This window comes from Trichoderma asperellum, chromosome 6, assembly GCF_020647865.1.
Source record: "Trichoderma asperellum chromosome 6, complete sequence".
In the NCBI taxonomy this organism is placed as follows: Eukaryota; Fungi; Ascomycota; class Sordariomycetes; order Hypocreales; family Hypocreaceae; genus Trichoderma; species Trichoderma asperellum.
Window position 1 is genome coordinate 610,282 of NC_089420.1, and position 15,120 is coordinate 625,401.

At 50.1% G+C, this 15,120-nt stretch overlaps 4 protein-coding genes across 6 annotated transcripts; 2 read left to right on the forward strand and 2 right to left on the reverse strand.

The window, feature by feature from the left end:
• The first annotated feature begins 780 nt into the window (after window positions 1–780).
• TrAFT101_009658 (uncharacterized protein) lies at window positions 781–7,590 on the forward strand. Its single transcript, XM_066128722.1, has 25 exons — window positions 781–876; window positions 929–1,104; window positions 1,182–1,263; window positions 1,346–1,884; window positions 1,947–2,085; window positions 2,168–2,353; window positions 2,409–2,428; window positions 2,513–2,622; window positions 2,680–3,072; window positions 3,134–3,210; window positions 3,264–3,901; window positions 3,969–4,193; window positions 4,254–4,717; window positions 4,770–4,819; window positions 4,881–4,908; window positions 5,005–5,087; window positions 5,203–5,317; window positions 5,423–5,521; window positions 5,583–5,617; window positions 5,692–5,775; window positions 5,840–5,989; window positions 6,047–6,109; window positions 6,177–6,416; window positions 6,501–6,552; window positions 6,627–7,590. The coding sequence occupies exons 1-25, from the start codon at window positions 800–802 to the stop codon at window positions 6,654–6,656; spliced, it is 4,155 nt and encodes a 1,384-aa protein (XP_065984842.1). The 5' UTR covers window positions 781–799; the 3' UTR covers window positions 6,657–7,590.
• On the reverse strand, window positions 6,799–11,121 carry TrAFT101_009659 (uncharacterized protein). 2 transcript variants are annotated; one of them, XM_024902505.2, is made up of 3 exons: window positions 10,140–11,121; window positions 8,098–9,997; window positions 6,799–8,008 (listed from the first exon to the last, which is right to left on the reverse strand). In XM_024902505.2, exons 1-3 carry the CDS (start codon window positions 10,556–10,558, stop codon window positions 7,241–7,243), a joined length of 3,087 nt encoding a protein of 1,028 aa, XP_024761406.1. In that variant the 5' UTR covers window positions 10,559–11,121; the 3' UTR covers window positions 6,799–7,240. The 2 variants fall into 2 exon arrangements, with proteins under 2 accessions (XP_024761406.1, XP_065984843.1); XM_066128723.1 differs by having other exon boundaries at window positions 8,098–11,121.
• Window positions 11,122–11,957: 836 nt separating this feature from the next.
• On the forward strand, window positions 11,958–12,299 carry TrAFT101_009660 (uncharacterized protein; the record flags this gene model as incomplete). The annotated part of the gene is made up of 1 exon (XM_066128724.1): window positions 11,958–12,299. The coding sequence occupies one exon, from the start codon at window positions 11,958–11,960 to the stop codon at window positions 12,297–12,299; it is 342 nt and encodes a 113-aa protein (XP_065984844.1).
• A 786-nt stretch (window positions 12,300–13,085) lies between these two features.
• TrAFT101_009661 (uncharacterized protein) lies at window positions 13,086–15,057 on the reverse strand. Of its 2 annotated transcripts, XM_024908090.2 has the most exons (4): window positions 14,648–15,057; window positions 13,786–14,575; window positions 13,457–13,723; window positions 13,086–13,386 (listed from the first exon to the last, which is right to left on the reverse strand). In XM_024908090.2, the coding sequence occupies exons 1-4, from the start codon at window positions 14,681–14,683 to the stop codon at window positions 13,124–13,126; spliced, it is 1,356 nt and encodes a 451-aa protein (XP_024761405.1). In that variant the 5' UTR covers window positions 14,684–15,057; the 3' UTR covers window positions 13,086–13,123. The 2 variants fall into 2 exon arrangements, with proteins under 2 accessions (XP_024761405.1, XP_065984845.1); XM_066128725.1 differs by having other exon boundaries at window positions 13,786–15,057.
• Between the last annotated feature and the right edge of the window lie 63 nt (window positions 15,058–15,120).

The window sequence follows — 15,120 nt, forward strand, 5'->3', positions numbered from 1 at the left end:
ATTTGAACGCGCGCGTTGCCGTGTTGACTCCGAGTTGCGGAGCCCCACGCCGTGTACAAGTATGCGCAAGGACTGGTACTCCGCTCGCCAGAAGCCGAGACAATGAAAGCACTCGTCCCATGGATTTATGCATATCTGCCTCCTGCTTACGAAGTTCACGGAGGCGAAACTTTGAGCCCTTGCCTCGCCAATGCATCGCCACGGCCACCGAGCCATTGAGCACCGAGCATCCTGTGCAGACAGACATGGGGCAAACTTCAAAGCAGAGCAAGGGCTCTCCCGCAGTTGAGTCATTCGGCTCAGCAAAAACAGTGAAGGGTTTCCGGGCGGCATCCGCGGTGCTTACAATTCCTCGCTGCTCCCCCCCTGCAAACATCTTCTTGGTTAAAAGGGTTGCATGTGCAGATGACCCCTAACGTTCGCTGCAGTCGAGATACATTAGGTAGACCACAATTCGATAACTCGATTCCTTGGCCCGTTCGCCACCTCTTGGAGGACCGTTTCAGTGCTGTATAAACCAATGGACGGGCCCCCGCCTTATCGTCGTGCAGAAGGCCCAGGGTGGTGCAAACGACGTTATCACACTTCCGGCATAGGTTGGCTTCATGGGTTGACGTGTTCTACGCACAAGTCCATAAATCGAGACGCGAGTCAGTGAAGCGAGTATCCACGTCTGTGACCGCCTGATCTCTCGATAATACGTGTAACTGCACAGATGGGCCCCTTTCATAGCAGGGGGGCTCACAATTGTGACCTTATGCAAGCCTATGGCTCTCAAATCAGGCACCGCGAATACGTGATGGAAGCCCAACTCAGCATACAGGCCCTGCAAGCGGCCTATCACATGCCGTGGCCTTACACCAAGACTGCATTGACGTGTAAACTGCTGCTGGCACAATTCGGCACATCCTGAGCTAATCCCGTTCAGTCGCCCGGGGCTTCTCCAGCCTTTTTCTTTACCGCTTGATGAGAACTTCATTTTATACAATGCCAGCGACGACTGGCAAGAGCTCATCACCAGTCATTCAGCAGAGCAGACAGTCATCATGGTTATGAGAGTGAGATCGCTGTCTCAGCGCATGCCATCATGGACCAAGTCGGCCAGTATGTTGTCCCCTATTCGCCTCACCGCATAATGCATAATGTGCTGCTGCAGCCAGCTGATTCCCCTTCTACTGTAGAACGACTCTCGAGGAGCGATGCGCGGTTTAGCACGTCCACCGAGCGGATGAACAGCTCCATGGAGCTTACGGATCCGTTAAGGCATGCCAGCGCCTCTATTCCCATCTTCCTCATTCTTCACCCAGTTTCAGTGCACTAACAGAGGCTACTTGCCGCAACACAGTCCAGAAGATGAGAAGAGCTTCCAGCTAGTTGCAGGCGGGACCAGCGACCAGCTTCGGTGGCTTGAGATTGACAATGGCGCCAAGAAGCCTGAGGACGCCGCCAGCGAAATTGCTCCCAGTGAGGATCCTTCAAGCGAGGAGCCCCAAAGCGAGGAGGTTTCGAATGAGGAGGCTGCCGATGAGGCTGTATCAGGCGACAATGCCGCCAGCGATAACGCCACCAGTGTAAATGCTCCCAGCGTCAAGGAGGCTGCCAGCGTCAAGGCCGTCAGTACCAAGGCGCCCAGCACAAAGGCTGCCAGCCAAAAGCTCACCCTTGACGATGCTACTGACGTCGACTCTGATGAGCCTGAGAGCTACGTACTGCAATGTCACGACGACGTGAACAACCATCTGCGGCAGATCAATGAGGCGCTCAGTCTCATCAGCATCATGGGCCCGACCCGTAGCGGCAAATCCACGCTCATGAACCTTCTCGCAGGATGCACCACAGAGCCGCTGTTTTCAACGTCTCCTGGAGCTGAGTCTTGGACTAGAGGTAACGCACGCACAGCCCTTAGGCTGACGCCCGCCCCCTATACTTGCTAATCCCTGCAACAGGCACAAACCTCGGCAATAAGATCATGGGTGTTAAGGAATTCTCACGACTCGACGACGGCGTTGAGCTGCCTCTTGTAGGCTCTCAACGAGTAGCTTTCCTGGACACTGAAGGCCATGGCGACCAGGGCGACTTATACGAGTAGGTAGCAGCCGGATTGGTTTTTTTTTTTTTCTTCTTTTTTACTTGATGACCTCAAACGTGCTTAACTGATCTATGACAGCATCATTCTCTTCACCCCCGCTCTTCTATGCTCCCGGGTCATCGTGTTCAACACCACAGATGTCGCCAAGGACACCATTCTGACGTCTTTGGCGATGATGACTCTGGCCGCAGAGAAGCTTCATTTTGGTGGTGACAAAAAGACTTCCGGTCCCAAATTCGGCCAATTAGTCATCATCATCAACAAGTGAGTTTGTCTTTTGGGCTCTGCAGAAATGTGATTTTGATCTAACAGTCGTTAGATATGATCTTGGAGGTTCAGGTAAGTTTTATATAAAAAAAAAAAAGATGCACCGTAATACCTCGCGTTTACACGTAGCTTGTGATGCTAACCTCCACCATTTAGTGGATGATGTCAGAAAAAATATCCTCAGAAAAGAGATCGGCAGGACCGAGGCCATAAAGAGGAGGAATAAGATCCGAGAAAAGCTCTCCGCCGAGTTTGAGGATGTGACTGTAAGTGATTCCGTCCAAACATGCCACGTGAAAATCACAGTACTCACATAAACCCAGGTTCACCTGCTTCGCGGAAACTCTCTGAAAGAGGGTGTGCAGGCTAAGATCAACGACAAATCCAAGGAGTTCCTTGTTCTTGATGACTTCAATGACAATTATGTCAAGGATTTTAAGAATCTGCGTGCCTCGCTGTCTCAGATGCTGAGGATCCCTCGACTTGTCGCCGGAGCACCTTTAACTGGCGCTTCAACGGCGGACTTTGTCTCAAGCATTGTCAAATCGATCAATCGTCTTGAACAGAACGGGCAGCTGCATGTTCCCGACATTTGGCGGGCTGCGGAAAACGAAGCCATCAACAGATCTCACATCAAATTCCACCACGACTATAGAGAGGCGTGCAACAAGCTGAGTCAAGACACACGGCTGCTGAGTACCAAGGACTGCAACAAGGTATGCGGAATATTATAGCGGTTACCAGCTTTGGAACCTGTGACTAAACAGTTGCGCTTAGAAACTCGACCGTGCTATGCAGAAATGTCTGAATAGCGTCCGGGACTCATTGAGATATCTCTCTCAGCAGACTATCAAGTAAGAACTGGAGTGCCATCATCCGGGAAACTCAAATTTAACCAATCGTCTAGGGATACATGTGAAAGCCTTGCAAAGGAATCAGAGGGGCAGCGAAATGAGGTTTTGGCCGCAAATCTTCAGAAGATTGAGGCCTTTGCCGAGAAAGAGCTGACTGAGCTGATCGGCTCAATCCAAGACACTCTGAATGAGGCGGCGTCTGACTTCAAATCCTTCTCGCTCAATACTGCTGAAAAGCTGCTGGATCAGTATCACGGCGACTTGCTTGAAGCCTACAAGAAGAAAATCTCGTCTTATGATGAGCAGGCACTTTCGCGAAACTACTCAGTGACCTACGACCGCGCGTTCTTCACAGCTGCGGCGATTGTGAAGCAGAACCTCTCAGTTGCTTGGGCTTCATGGGTCGTTGAGCTGGATACTACAAGGTCTGAAGCAATCTCTTCCGCCTTGGAGCAACAGTACCTAGAAAGCCTAGTTGGCGATGAGTCAATATGGGAAACGACCGCGGATGAGGAGCAGAGCTCTCATCTGGAGCAGTATTACAACACCATTGATACTGAGTATCTTTGGGAGAATGCATCGGCTATCAAAGAAAGCTACACAGAAAAGGTCAACAAGGCCAAGGACTTGGTAAAGTCAAAGGTCACAGTACGAGCACAGGAGATGGAGAAGGCCATTGTCCAAGAGATCGGTAAGTGCGCATATAAACAGCAGGCAGTGAGTATGTTTACTAATAACCATCCCTTTCTTTTTTCTAGACAAGCGTTTGGCGTCATATCAGAGACAGCTGGATGAATCTCTGCTGCCTAAGGAGGACGTGGGAGATTTTAAAACCATCACAGACACAACAGATTCCAGAGACGGTCTCATAACCTTCCTTAAGGAGCAAGCCATTAGTAGCCGCCTTTATGACCACCACTTAAACGAGTTTGATAACCAGTTGTCTACCAAGAAGAGCACCTATGGCGATAGATACACCACTGGTTCGTACTCTCCATGTAACGCTCACTTTTTGCAGCTTAGTAGCTAACAATCTTGAACAGTCTTGAAGGACTTCTTGGCCTATCTTGAAGAGGAACTCGATCGAGTCGTCAAGACCCAAATCGAAGACTTCAAGAACCAGAGCGACACCCTCGCAATCACCAGAACAGTATCCAAAGACAGGATCACAAATCATCTGGCTACCTGCGAAACCGCCGCCAAGGCTGCCTTTGAGGCCAGCGTTGCCAACTTCAGCATCACACACGAGGACTCCAAGACGCGAGTAATCGAAGCTCGCAACAAGCTGGCCAGCGGTATCTCCGACTACCACATCGCGAAGCTGCTCCTTCTGGACGCCCTGGTCAACAAGTGGAATCGACAGGCCTTGAACAGGGCCATTAACGAGGTTATGGCTGGAGTCGTAGACTTCACGCTTGACACTCCCGAGAAGCTGGAAGAGGGCATCCGAAAAGCCAAGATGGCCTACTTTGGAGAGGCTTGTGGTGAATTGACAAAACAGGCCGAGGTGAGCATTTATGGCATTTGGTGGAGTAAAATTGCTGACGTGAAATAAAAAGACATGGGAAACGTTTGAACAAAGATCCGAGACGCTGTACGAGAACGTTCGGTGAGTTTTCCTTGCTTTAATCTATAAATCAATGGAATATAGATCCTAACAATTTTTTTAGACGCGCTCAAGCTGTTTTCAAGACGAAGGTTCGAACTGCCGTTTTTTTTTTTTTTTCTTTCTTCTTCCTTCCATAGAAGATGAAGAAATCTCTCTAATCACCCGCTCGCTAACTTCCACCACAGGGCATCAGTTATGAGTCTACAACTTCCGAGTTGGAATCCAAAGTCATACATGGAATCTCCCGCCCCTTCGCAGACCTTGCCAAGTATGCAAAAAAATCTCCTTATTACGCCATCATATGGTTGCTAAGATTTCTCAAAAAATCTTTGTACACGGCCATTACTTGGTTGATAAGATTCCTGCTCACACATACTCGGCAGTCTCCTCGGAATGTCCTGGATATCCAGCGGGTCGGAATTCCAGCACGAGCTTCACCCCGAAGGTAGCGGACGGTCATATCTTCTCAAGAACCTGAGCAAACCCAAGGGATTCGGAGTATGTACATATTTTAATACAAATGCAAAAAAAGAAAAAAGAAAAAGAAAAAGAAAGAAACGTATGAAATAGACTAGGAAACCAGGAGCTAATGAATATGTCCAGAACAAGCAGTGTACAAGTCTCCGGTTCGACAACTGGAGGGCGGAATTTTCCGATTTCGTATTCGACGAGCCCATCATCCAGGAGCTTTCTCCCTTTACCGTTCGCATAGCCTTCCCGTCTATCATGACATAGTTCACCTTCGTGGCTAACAGCGTGATAGGTAAAAACCATTACGGTACCGGCTCAAGATGAGAAGTAAGCACACCATCACCTCTCTTTTGTCTTACTATGATCCGCGCCAGAGATGCTAACTCATGTGTTTTTTTAAGCACCCAAGTCAACATCTCCATCAAAGAGACCAAGACGGAAACAATCGTCCACTCCAACCACGCGATGTTCAACGCTCAGAATGAGTATATCTCTCCTTTTACGTCGCTCGGCTTAATCGCAGAAAGCTAACTGATAATCCATACTTAGATACACGTCCACAACCGGTACCGAGGACGCGATCGCTTCGACCATCAAGGCCGCCTTCAACGGATCAGACGCCTTCACGGACGGCAAACGCAACGAGGTCACTCTTGACATCGATTTCAACTGCCCAGTTATTTGCCCCGCTAAGCGAGCGTACGGCAACTCCTATCCCATTTTCATTTCCCTATGCCCAAGCTAACACCATCGCAGAACCACAGTGACTTGCTCCGGATACACACAGCTCAAGTCCATCACTTACACCGCCAAGATGAAGTAAAAAAAATCACCCCTCATCTTTCTCTATCTCCCAGATCATGAAATACTAACGCTGTATACTCAGGCTCGTTCCCGAAGTCACCTTCACTGGAGGTTTCACCCGCTGGGGCGGTAAGAACAACGAGAACCCCAACTTCCTCAGAGGCGAGTCCCGCAAGCGCGTCTACAAGGACATCAACAACGGACCCGCCGATCAACTCAAGGACAAGGCAGCTCAGAATGCCGATCCTTGGGATTGGAATGAGGCCATCGAGAAGAATCCTCAGATCCAAACCCTCGTTGACCGCATCAGCGACCCTCAATGGTAAGACATCTGCCCCTATTCCTAAAGACCGGCTCCGTCTTTTGAAAATGAAATAACGAAAGCTAATCGTTTACTCCGTTCTAGTTTTGAGATGTACGTCCGCGGCAAATGGGAGGGCATCAGCGGCTGGAACTTCGTAAGTCTCCAATTCCTCCTTCTTTGCCTTAAAACATCAAAAGCCAAAAAAAAAAATCTAACAAACTACTACAGGTCATCCAAACAGATATCAAGACCACATGATTTACATGAAACCATGAAAAGTAAAGCAACAGGAATTCACGACGCTGTCACACAATATCAGCATTTTTAGCATTCATCACCATCGCTCATGTTACACATATATATACCAGAAATGTTCCCCACGTTAGCATTAGATACGGATCACGACAGCATTCTTTTTTTGTTTTATCATAGGCAGCCTATACGCATTACAGACTAGAATGAAATTTTACGCGTTATCTGACAGCAAAGATAAAATAATATCCCACTCATGGAGGTTTCCAATTTATTTGCCAAAGCGAGGGGACAACTAAACTAATACTGCCTAAACTGATGTTACCGATATAGAGAGAGACATTCTGATAGTATATCATGTCCATTCATCCATTCATCCAAGCTTCAATTTGTTCATTCACCCAATCAATCAATCAGTCAATGTTTCTTAAGGAAAGACAAGAACGAAAAAAGGGACTCATTGGTCCAAAAGATGCCTTGTGAGCTAAGCCACAGCCACAGAGTGCGTAGATCACGCAACGCGACACGTCACAACATAACACGACGCGTACACGTACCAAATACGTACCGCCATCCACGTACACGTAGTTTTACACCTGCGAGCTGGTTGCCTCGATGACAGGATGCCTATCGATGCCTAGGCCATACCGCCGTTTGATGGCCTTCCAGGCTTCAATCAGCGCAATGTACACTGCCACACAACCAAACACCACACCCCACTCCCAAGTTATTGCCTGGTGCTTAAACACAGACTTGTTGACGGAAGGAAGGTATATAACGGGAAAGGTAATGGCGAATCCTGCAACAACAGACCAGAACAGAAAGCGGTTGTGGTACACCGTTTTGAAAACTGAAAGGGGTCCCTTCCACCTCTCGTCCATATTGAAGAGGCTGCGATGGAAGTGCTTCACCTCCCAGGCGGTAATGAGAAGCAGGAAGCTCAGCGTAGCAAAGGTTGCGGCCCTGGCTCGGAATACGAGGCCGCAGCCATCGTGTCCATGCTCGTTGCAGTCAATAGGCAGGTTGTGGTAGCCTTGGCCGGAAGCCGCATAAGCCACCAGCATAAACGACGCCAGGCAGAGCGACCCCATAAAGGTTCCATACATGAACTGGTCCCGAATCAAATCAACTGTAAAGACGCCAGCGCGCAAGCTGCGGGGTGGACGCTGAAGAATGTCTGGCTGCGCCTCCTCCAAGCCCAAACCAAGAGCAAGGGGAGACGAAGTGACCAGGTTCGCCCAGAGAATCTCAAGAGGCGAGAGCGGGAAGACTGCGATATTGCGTTCATCCTTGAAGGCCAGTCCGATCAAGAGGAGGATGACTTGAGCAAGGTTCGAGGTGAGTAGATGCAAGAGGAACTACATGTGTGTATATGTCTCGGTTAGCTTTCTTTAATCATACCTCGAATGGTAATATTTCGTAGTAAATAGTAGTCAAGTATGCTCACCTTTTGGATATTGTCTGACAGTCGTCGTCCTTCTTTGATACCCGTCACAATCGACGCAAAGTTATCATCCGTCAGCACCATGTCTGACGCTTCTTTAGCCACATCGCTTCCCCTATCGCCCATGGCTATGCCCACGTCAGCCTGCTTCAGCGCAGGCGAATCATTAACGCCATCGCCAGTCATGATGCAAAACGCCTTTCGGCGGTGCAGAGCCTTGATCACCCGCACTTTGGTCAGGGGGCTGCATCGGGCAATGACAAGCGGCAGGGCTTCCATGGCATCAATCTGGTCATCGGTGAGGTTGCCAAAATCGGCCGCCGACATGACCGTTGTTGAGCCTAGGGGGATGCCTCGCGACAGAATCCCGACTTCGTATGCAATGGCGGTGGCTGTCTTGATGTGGTCGCCGGTTACCATGTGAACAGAGACACCGGCTTGACGACACTGCGCCACTGCGCCGGCTGTCTCTGGACGGGGCGGATCATACAGACCAGCAAGCCCTAGAAATTGTAACCTGCTCTCAACCTGGGTGCGATCATGGGCATCCTCTTTCTCTCGGTCCAGGGACCTATTGGCAATACAGAGAACTCTGAGGCCATCGGCGGCGAGCTCTTCTGCCTTGGCATGAATAGCCTGTTTTAGATCCTCGGATTCATTCAACTTTGGCAAGACTACCTCAACAGCACCCTTGGTATACACCTGGCACTTGGAATCGACATCGACGCTGCTACCATAGACTACACTCATGAGTTTGCACGATGAGTCAAAGGGGTGCTCTGCGATGAGTTCATCGCCAGCAGCCTTATTCCTTCCAAAGCGCAAGGCAAAGACCTTGAGAGCTATCTCTGTAGGCTCTCCAACAGCCTTCCATTCATCAGACCCATAAGCCGTCGTAACGCTGCTAGAGTCTGTTTCAAGCTCTTTCCTACCGTCCGTAACGGTGGCATTGTTGCACAGAACCAGACAGTCAAGAAAGGTGCTGAAGCAAGTTTCTACCAGCGATCCGGACCAAGATACGGTGCCGCTGCTGGGATCATAAGGATCTGATGTGCCCTCGATGAGCCCCGTGAGACCGCCACGAATCCAGACCTTGCGAGCAATCATCCGCCCTTGCGTGAGAGTGCCAGTCTTGTCGGAGCAGATATTAGTTACGCCGCCAACGGCTTCCAGCGACGGCATCTGGCGCACGATTACATGGCCCTTGACCATTGCCTTGGTAGCGACAGCCATAGTGACGGTGAGCACGGCAAGGAGGGATTCTGGGATGACGGCGACGCCAACGCAGATTCCGTACAGTAAAACATCATCGTCGACATCCCACTTACTAACAGAGAAGACGATGACGGCCAAGAGGATAGCCAGGGCGAAGAGCAAGAGCGCAAACTTACTCAGCGTGACTTGCAAAGGTGTCCCCTCCAAGCCAAGAACATTCCTGATTCTCTGGTACAAATTGATGAAGAACCGGTTGACGGGGCCAGAGCCGGTATTCTGCTTCTTCTTTTGTCGCAGCAGCTCGGCAATCTGGCCCACCTCGGTGTCCATCCCGGTGGAGATGACGATACCTGTGGCGCGGCCACGGGTCACAGAACTTCCAGTGTAGACCAGGTTCAGGCGATCGCCCATGGGAAGCTCTGCGTCGTTAAAGATGGCATCGGGCTTCTTGCTGATGGCCACAGATTCTCCCGTAAGATGAGACTCGTCTGTGGAGAGATTGATGCCCTGGACCAGTCGTAGATCGGCAGGGACTACATCTCCTGTAGAAAGCCAGACTAGATCGCCCTTGACGAGAGTTTCTGCCTTGACGGTATCGTTGATGCCATTTCGAATGACTTTGCATTTAGGGGTCGACAGTGCGTAGAGTGATTGGATAGTCTGCTCAGCGCGGTAGTCCTGGATCAACCTGTATTTTCAAATAATTTATGTGAGCAAGACATCAAAGAGGATAAAGTAGAAAATGGTGATCCCATAAAGGGAAACTGATGAACAGGCTTGGTCTCTTCCGTTCTACGTCAGTTTTCTTGTTTTGTTTTTTTGCAACATACCCCACGATGATATTGAGGAGAATGACCGCCAAGACCACGCCTCCTTCGACAAAGTCGTGGATGGCAAAGGACAATGCCATGACGGCAATGAGCACCACAGTCAAGGCATTGGCAACCTGCTGGAGAAAGATCTCCCAGATGGAGATTCCTTTAGCTCCCTTGATAGTATTGGGCCCGTCCCGCGCAAGGCGGGCGGCAGCCTCCTGGTCACTTAGTCCATCTTCGGCATGGGTTTCGAGAAGCTCGGCAACTCGCCGGGCTGGTAGAGTGTGAGGACACTGCGGCTTCTCTATAGCTGATATGTCGGGGGGTTCCGCTATAGGCGGCTTGTCGTCCTGGCTGCTGGAGAGGGTCGACGAGTCCGACGAGGTATTGGCGTGTTCTGCACCATTCGTGATGACAATAACGGTCTCTCCCATCGAACGGGTATCGAGGAGCTGTTTCCAGCCGGGACACAAAGGGGTGCCTAATAAGGTTTATTTGTTTTGTTTTGATTTTTGATGGAAGGCGAGCGTCTGAGTCTCCCTTTTTTCCCTTTTTTTTTCTTTCTTTCTGATGCGAGAGTGAGAGGCAAACGAACAAACGATTGCACCCAACGGAAGAAGAACAAGAAGAATGTTTTTCAGAACTCGTTCCGGTTAACTATATAGCTATGTAATACAGCCTTGATTCCCTTTCAAAAAGGAATAAAAAAAGCAAAGTGAAGCCTAGAAAGGCAAGAGGTTGGTTAAAAGAAGAGGAAGCGAGAAAGAAGAAGACTTCCCAACAAGTCTAAGCTTCCTGCTCAACTTTATACGTATTTACTTCCCAGCCACACACGGCACCCCAGTTGACTAGCCGACAATAGCCAGCCCAGCAAATCGTAAACAATAAAAGCCATAATCTAAAAGCTAAACTGCACCAAAAACAGAATCGCTATCAAACGGAGGCTGCGGATAGATTAGAAACGAACGAAGCTGGGGGGTGTCAAACAGGTGTGGAGGGGGAAGAGACGCGGGGGGAATTGTTTCCACTTAGAGCCAAAGCTGCAGCCAACCCTTGTGGTGCTAGTACTATTATATGGGGGAGAGCGGTTGGATAAGATGCCAAGAGACGCTATTATTATCTGATGACGGTGGTTGACATTAGGTTTGGAAGGGTCAAGCTGGACCTTGCGTGATAGACATGAGACATGGGGGTGCTTGTTGCTACGGGTTTTCTGTATACAGATACGCCCAGTTATACGAAGTATTGGATTCGTCAAAAGAAGATAAAAATCATCAGTTACTTATGTATCTTTTCCCCAACGTTATAGCAATAAATCACTGGCATTCGCATCAAACTAAACACTCTCAGGGACACGTGCTACACACCCCACGGGACGACGGCAAGCAGAGCCAGCATCAGCGTCTCAAAAGGGCCACCACAGACGCCGCACAATCCTGTCATTGCAGAAGCATCTCCTTTATCCGGGATCTACTATCGGATTTAGTCTGAGGTCATGACCAGAACAGGAGCCAATGGATGGCGAGGAAAAGGGCTGTAGCCCACTGTGATGCGAAGGATATACTTGTAAGTGGCTGCACGCCAGTCTCATAATGCATCTGATTTGCTTCGTATCTATAGAGTCAAGGGAGTACTGGCGGTACTATACTATTCAGTAATTCCAATATTCTATCCATGATCCATGAAGGTACGCCATGGAGGCCTCAGAAGGCTCTCGAGTTACTTCACCTAGGGCATTGCTTGGCGTATTCTAGTACTATCAAAGACGGCAAAGCGAAGCCACACAGAAAAAAAACACCATCATAACGGGCATCATAATCATCATAGGAAGTCATGATTATACTCAGCATAGCCATCATCAATCCTCCCATCCCCCATCTTATCGTATTATTCCCAATACCCCGCACTTGTCTCTCGCCCAAACAGCATCACCAAGAAGCCAGAAAGCGAATCCACAGCGAGCACAACGCCGGCCTTCTTGGCGGACACACCCAACAGCAAGGCCCAGCATCCCGTCAATCTTACGTATCTCGCGCCCGCATGCCACTCAACACTCAACACACAACACAGACAAGGTGGCGGGCACACGTGCTCACAGACGGCCTGCAAGCCTCCACACGCCGAACCTTGCGCTTGTTCCGTAATAGCCGGGTCGGATGGGGAGAAGAGGCTTGAGCTACGACAGGGACTACACATGCCGCACGTGTATTATGTACCATTATTAAGCTGGTGTACGGGGTAGTCTCCTACATACCTACAGTATAGAGGGAGATGAACTTCAACGGCAGCGTCTTGTTCCTCTTTTTTTTTTAACCTTCCCACCCTTGAAGAGCTGCGCCATGGCAAGTGGCAAGTCGGTTTTTAAGCATAACCAAGGCCGGGCACATAACCGGCCGGAGCAATTTGCCCTAGTACATACATGTATCTGTATCCATCCTCTCTACATGCATATACGCGCAAGTTAGATAACTCGGCCTTGGCTTGACGCGCGTTCAGTGAAGAAACAATCTTCCATCATACTCCCAGTGCCGCAAATACTTTCTTGCCGGAAATGCCCTTTTGAGACAAGATTTACAAGAGTTATCATTACGTGATTGTGCTTCTGATCTGAGAGACTGCTGGGACATGTGACGCCTTTCTCTGCATATATGGTGCACTTGGCAATAGCCCACCTGATGATACTGTGTGATATAACACAGACAAGGGCGTATAATCCGAAGAGGACAACCGAGATTTCGCTGGCAGTGCATATAGTGTCTCGCATCCTCACTATCCCTTTCGTATATCTCAGACACGAGCCAGTCAGCATCTCTCGCACAACCGAGGATAGGAGAAGCACAGCGCCAAGTGCGGTCAGTCACCTGCCAATCTATCGTGAAACTTGCAGCATATCGCCACAAACCAAAGTCACACCATATCTTCCCTGCGCCTCAACATTCCATGTTTTGACAACAATGTACTGCAGTGCTAGTATTGTATTGTATCGTATGCCAGAAAATCTATCCCAACAGGTTAATGTACGGCTCCGGCCACTTGCCCCATACCAGCGGCTTGTCTCCCAGTCTTCCGCTCACTGGCGCCAAGATTTTAATCTTTCGCCTGTCTTCATCCACGTCCGCCACGTACACAAAGCCCATAACATTGGCCGCGCGGATCACATCAGGACTATCCCGCACAGAGGCGTTCATGACCGCCAAGGTCCAATGCTGCATCAGAGACGAGGGTTCTTCCAGAACTAAGCTCTGCTTTTCATCAGGAGAGTCTGGGGCGATTTCAAACATCAATAACCTTAATCAGACGGATGTAAAATCTCAAGGGCAAGGCCAACTTACAGTCTGCGAGCTTGTAAATAACCAGATTGTCAAAATCAACCTGCTGAATCTGCGGACTCAACGTCCTCTTTGCGTCTCCAAAAAAGTACTCCTTAATTACCGCCTCGCGCGAGTGCTGCGAGAATGCCTCGTCCCTCTTGACTACGCCGTCTGATTCGTCAATGGAAATCACCTGTATGGGCTCGCCAAGACTCGTCTTCTCGCTGGCGAACCGATTCACAAACTGCTTGTGCAGCGACGCGGGTCCAATTACCACCACCGTATTAACTATCAGAAGCAGTCAGCCAAGCCCACTGTCGACTCGTAGCATTCAATGTAAAGGCACTCACTGGAAAACTCATCAACAACATGCGCAGTCAGCTCCATCCCAATCTGGCCGTCTTCGCTGACTCCTATGCCGTCAACTATAACTCCCGACCCACGAACTTCCTCATCTTCACTCAGCCTACCGCTAACAGCCCCCGCCAGTCTCCCTATAAGCTCACGATATAGATCCTCGTCTTCTTCCGCACTCTCCCAGCCGTAGTTGAAAACCATGGGCAGCTTGACAGGTACCGTGCTCGGCCCGCTCGTTGGTGTCGAGCCCCAACCGTCCACCGCCTCGGGGTCCATGACAGTTGCAAAGACACTCGCGCTCAGCGTGCCAGGCAAGCTCAGCATTCCATCTCTTGGATTCGCATTCACCGTTATAACTTGATATCCTTGTCGCGTAGCGTAGCTCGTCAGCGTCTTGGCCAGCGTCGTCTTGCCCGAATTCGGCGGCCCAGCAATCAGGACTCTCGGACCCTCGCGCCGCTGCCGCGTGGCATCCACCCGCATGTCGCTCAGCCGCGCATGGAGATTGATGTGTGAAGTCGCAGGATTCGCAATGGGATTCAGGTACTCGGCTACAGAGTCGTTGTCGCAGCGGCCCTCAATCTCCAGTTCGCAGCCGTGCCAGGTCAGGATCTTGGAGCGCACGCCGGAAAAGGTGTAGGCGTTGCGCAGCGCGAGCTCGACGCCGTCCTTCTCAGCTGTGCCTGCAAGGACTTTGAGCACGAGCGACGAGCCCGCGGGCACTTGGAATCGCCATTCCCAAGCTGGACGAAGGGAGATGGTTCGCGTCGAGGAAACGGCCGCCTGGAGAGAAGAGAGAGGAAAGAAGGGTCAGCCAGCAGCTTGCATACGATATTTGGCAGTAACGCAACGCACTTGTACCGGGATTTGCCCAAGGCCGGGGATGGACATGGCCGCCTACATGAAAATAAAAGAAGATGCAAGGCTGAGTCTCGTCCTATCTTCTACCCGAATCGCTGTCTATCCAACGCTTTGAGCCGAGCTAGAGGCAGGTACCTCAGTACAGCTGTTAGGGTCCATGGAAGGCGGCAAGAAATGCGACGAGTGGGTCGGCGTCGCTGGTGCGAAATACATTGCGGCTCTAGCAATTTTTCACGTCAGCGCATGTATCTCTTAACAGGCTGTTAACAGGCAGCTAGCAGGGGCTGCAGCGGCCCGCTGACGTCTTCCAGCATGACGCTAAAGCGCTGCATTGGTGCCCAGATCTTGACGGGGTGCATCCTGCCATATCCCAGCGTCTGAAAGCAGCAAAACTTTATTCCAAACCCAATATAGATATAGGTCTACATGTTAATATCAATTAAGAGAAGTTTTTAGACAGAGGGAGA